This window comes from Chanos chanos, chromosome 16 (genome assembly GCF_902362185.1).
Source record: "Chanos chanos chromosome 16, fChaCha1.1, whole genome shotgun sequence".
NCBI classification, from domain to species: domain Eukaryota; kingdom Metazoa; phylum Chordata; class Actinopteri; order Gonorynchiformes; family Chanidae; genus Chanos; species Chanos chanos.
The window spans coordinates 16,489,114-16,494,113 of record NC_044510.1 but is presented as its reverse complement, the minus strand read 5'-3'; the positions used below and the strand labels follow the sequence as shown (position 1 = coordinate 16,494,113).

At 44.5% G+C, this 5,000-nt stretch overlaps 1 protein-coding gene across 1 annotated transcript in view; it reads left to right on the top strand.

The window, feature by feature from the left end:
• Positions 1-2,844: 2,844 nt before the first annotated feature.
• mei1 (meiotic double-stranded break formation protein 1) overlaps positions 2,845-5,000 on the top strand; it is a 36,085-nt gene continuing 33,929 nt past the window's right edge. Inside the window, 2 exon segments of the mRNA XM_030793320.1 lie at positions 2,845-2,985; positions 3,076-3,199. Of these exon segments, the coding sequence (XP_030649180.1) occupies positions 2,845-2,985; positions 3,076-3,199 (265 nt within the window).

Below are 5,000 nucleotides of genomic sequence, written 5' to 3'. Positions count from 1 at the left end.
TCTGGTTAGCACCTCATGCTGGGGTTCAGGCTTGTCATCTCACTTCCTCTCGGCCAAGCCCAGGACACAGGTCCCCCCCCCCCCCCCCCCCCCCCCCCCCGCTCAGACAGGTCGTCTCTCTGTGTCCGACACGCTGTCCCTCCTGCTGTAAGCCGCTCCTTCCCTGTAATGCCCCTGGGGACGTAATATTTTGCTTTGGTCCCCACAGAGATGTTGTCCCTCATGCTGTTAGTATTGTTTATTATTGAACAAATATGGTCACACAGGTCTCCACATTTCTCAGCTGTGCCTTCTTGTGTCTAGAGGCAAATAAGAGGATTAAGCTGAACTTACTGTTGTGTGGCTTCCCTCTCTCTCTCTCTCTCTCTCTCTCTCTCTCTCTCTCTCTGTGGTCTAATTCTTGCATTGTTGTTACAGGAAGATTTTCAATTGTTGAGTGCTGACTGATATGCTCCAGTCATTTTCATGTTGTCAAGGCAACATTTCAAGGCGCCCAACTTGTTTTCATCATAAATAGATTACTGTGTTTGTAAAACGATAAAAAAAGACACTACACCGTAGTACAACTGATCGCTATCATGATCATGTTGGATTGCAGGCGTATTGCCAACAAATAACGAATTTAAGCTATTCGCCTACGGACAAGACTACTTTCGCCTACATCTGCGTGCAGAAACGACGAAGTGTAATACTTTTCTTTCATGATAAAACAAGCTTACCGTGCTAGACAACAACTGAGTTCCTTCTCTGTCGTCAACACACACGGAGGCCAAAGTTGTTCGAACGCTGAAATGTAATATTTCCGTGGGTAACAGCTGGCGGCTCCAAGAAATAAGCTTTTAATTAAGTCCAAACTTTTTTACGCTGTCCTTTGCGCCTCCACCGAACTTTCTCCACCTCCGTCACTGAACTCTCTAGAGTGATGTCACTTTGTCAGTTTTGTCTAATCTCGCTCGACAGTCCGTCACACCACCCACTTGTCCTCTCTCTCTCTCTCTCTCTCTCTCTCTCTCTCTCTCTCTCTCTCTCTCTCTCTCTCTCTCTCTCTCTCTCTCTGTGGTATTGTGCGATTCACTGGAATCTCACAATACCATGACTTGATTACTTCACCATTCCGTTTACAGATAACTGCAAACCTATTACAACTGTTTACGCTTTCACGTAATGGCCCAGATGACAGAAGCAGCCCCGTCCAACAGAATTTTTTTTACATTTGAGGCAAGCGAATTTTCCGTCCACCTTTTTCTTCTTTTTCTCCTCTCGAATTTGGTGTCTTACGCGGTATCTGAGTTTGACGTTTTGCGCAATAGGACGACTAACTGAACAGCTATTGTCGCAGAAACACTATGACACCACAACAATACCTTGGGCCCACCTCTGTGCAGACTGGAAAATGTGCGTTATTCTGAAACTGCTCACCTACACCCCGAGATCAGGCAGGGGCTGCACTGAGAACCCTCTAAACAAGCGCTCGAGCTGTCACACGCCACATTGGTTGACAAATGAGCGACCCTAAAGATAGGACAGGAAGTGGTTTCAATTGCTAAGCAAAAACCTCTCCAAAAACAGATGAACGTGTGCGGATAGGCTACTGTAAGAAAAACTGTTTACTTTTTCGGGTAAACTGTTTATCGTTGCCTCTCATTGTTTAGGTTTGTGTCAAATGAGTTATTGGTGTACTTATTTCAAGCTTTTTTTTTTTTTTAATAAAACTTGGACTAAACTTTATAACGTTCCAGCTCGTAGATTGTGTGTCAAGAGTGTTTCTCCAATTCATTTCTTACATTTAATGAATTTGGTTAATTTATAAATAATCTTTCTCAAAATAAAATGCCAATTATTTGTATAAACGCAAAACCTTGAACGGTTACCATATACAGCCGACTGGCACTGATGAGTAAAAGCATTAAGCGAAAGTATCGTCAGAAGAATACAGGACACTGGAGAGACAGATAGATGGAGCAGAGGGCATTGGTGTGGTTAACTGACGCCCCCTCAGCCAGTCTCCATCATTTTACGGATGCTCTGACCACACGTTGCCATGGAGATAAAGACATTCTGACCTTCCGCCCCAACATGTCAAAATACATTAGAACCAATGTAAATTAGAAATTGCCACACACACACACACACACACGTGCGAACGTACGCACGCACGCACTGCAAAGTGCATGCAGAGAATCCATCACAGAATTTATTTGAAGTAATATGGCAAGAAGGATTAAAGACTGCTGCGGGTATCGAAAATGGTATTTGCGTGGTCTGTAGGTAAAATGTAGAGTTTTCACATATAATCAACGAAGATATGTATTTGTTTCAGATAAAATTAACCGATTTGATCCCTTTAAATGGTTTTAAGAGACAATATTTTAATGGGAATTCATTCATGAAATTCGCAGGAATTCACGAGACCCAGGGGCTTCCCCGGCTCCGCCCCCAAAAGTAAATGGTAACATTTAATTGGTCAATCTCCAGTTACAAATTGACATAACGCCCCCCCTGACCATATAGCATTTAGGTATTTTACTGACAGGATCAAATTTGTAGGGAAAGTGATAATTAAATTTTGTTTTCTTTTTCGAAAAAACGGTACTGCTTTTATTCGACCATTTTAAACGGTATGGCAGATATATTCCTCTCTCAGAAGACGCTGAACTGCTGAGCTGTTTCACTCGTAGATAACGGTCCATTGCTAACTAGCCCCTAGCCCTAGCTAATACCGCTGCTGTGAAGAAATATTTCTGGCTTTTCATCGTTTTACAAACTGATTTTTTAAATCAAACACAAACTTATAACCTAGTGAGGACAATTTCACGTCGCCTACTCGTCCGAAAGATCGTGGAAATGACGAATTTGGACGTGGTTTACGACAAAATTCACTTCAGACACGATCTGAGGTGGTCTGAACGCGTGACCTTGGGCGACGGCGGCGCGAGGGTATGCCTTGCTTGCGTTATAGAGCTGATGGAGAGGGACGACATCTCGGTAAGTATAAAGTTTTTGCCTTTTTTCTTGTCAGAGTCAAAAATGTCGACTACTTCGGTTCCTCTCAGTCATGGTCGTAATTTTTTGTAGGCGGTGCGCAAGTCGATGGCGTTGGCTGGTGTGTTAGAGTTGCTTAGGAACCGGCCTGGGGTTCTGAGGGAATTACTGCTGCAAGATGAAAGGGTGTGTCTACAGCTGACAGCCTCTCTACTGAGTAAGACACGTGAACACACACACACACACACACACACACACACACACACACACACACACACACACACAGCAGCCGAATCATTATACGTGAAACTCATTAGGTCATAAATAGCGCTCTGAGATATTAGCAACTGACGCGACATTGCACATTGCAATGTTTTGTGTTGCTCATTTCTAAGCCATCATTTTCTAGCTCTAATTCAGTGAGTAAAATTGATATTGACAAAAGCTTTATTTGTGCCTTTTAGTCAATTAATTGAAATGTCAAACTGAATTCAGAGGCTGCTAAATAAGTGGTAGACTACACTAATCAGCATGGGTGAAGAGTTGTTTCTGCTGAAGCTAATACGTTAGCAAGTTAAAACTCGACTACAGCTAACAGTGGTTGAAGTTTGGAAATAGGATTTCTAGTATAGCAATTACCTCTGACTTTGAAGACAGTGTTTATGTTTACATACCGTTCTCTCTTTCTCTCTCTCCCTTGCTCTCTCTCTCTCTCTCTCTCTCTCTCTCTCTCTCTCTCTGTGTTGTAGAATCCCTCCACTCTGTTGAAGATCCTGCAGTAGTAGAGCGAGTCATGCAAGGTAAGGGTGGGGCTTTTTCCCTGTCCTGGTCGCAGTGAGGATTCTGTTATGAGAATGGCAGTAGCAGCTATGGACTGAGTTTTGTCTGGAGTAGGGATCAGATTACACACTGAAAAGTGTGTGTGTGTGTGCTTAGTAATACACTAAGGTGTATAAGTTCTGAAAGTCTGTTTATCGGAGCCCGAACGATAAATCGGTGTGCCGATATTATCGGCCAGTATGAGCTACAGCCATTCCCTGACATATGTCCGAGGTCAGTTCTGACCCGAACGGTCGTATCTCAAAATGGACGCAAGTCGGCGTGTGTTACCATGACTTATAGAAGTCGTATGTCAACTGAGAGAGATGCTGTGATGTACACAATGCCGGGATATCGTTCGACGGTCACTGTCCTACGCACGCGGCGGCTAGCGCTGGCTGTTATAGTTTCATATGACTGTAAGACTTGACGTATATAAGAAGAGATTCATTTCCGTCAGAAAATGCAAAGGTGATTGCGCTGCGGCATCATGGAATCTTAACTGTAGAAATACTCGGTCACGGGGGGTGCTGGAGCCTATCCCAGTGCTCATAGGGCGAAAGGCGGGGACCCTCGACAGGTCGCCAGTCCATCGCAGACACACAGACAAACACACTCACACACACATTCATACCTAGGGGCAATTTAGTGTCTCCAATTTGCCTAACCTGCATGTCTTTGGACTGTGGGAGGAAACCAGAGCTCCCGGAGGAAACCCACGCAGACAAGGGGAGAACATGCAAACTCCACACAGAAAGGACCCTGGCCGCCCGGCCGGGAATCGAACCCTGTGGGGCGACAGCGCTGCCCACTGCGCCACCGTGCTGCCCGCACTGGGACCCAATTTTCCTTATTCATTTTCCCTGGGAAAATAAGCGATTAAAAACGGCAACTAAAGAAAAAAAACGAGTGGTCCGATCCATTAGCCGTGGCCTGTACAAGCACACTGCTACGAATCAGGACGCACCAGAAAAACGACCAGAATAATAATTTTAATAATATGTCCTGCCACTAGAGATGGAAGAATGATTGCTGTGCAATCACATAATGAATATCCAGAGACTTGACTTTATCTGTGTGAGCTCAGCATTGATTGAAGACGCTCATACACCACATGACATGCACTCCGGGCTAAACCCGACTCGCATTGTGTTACTCCGCCTCCACATCAGTAACTTCATCACATCTGTGCTGCACTG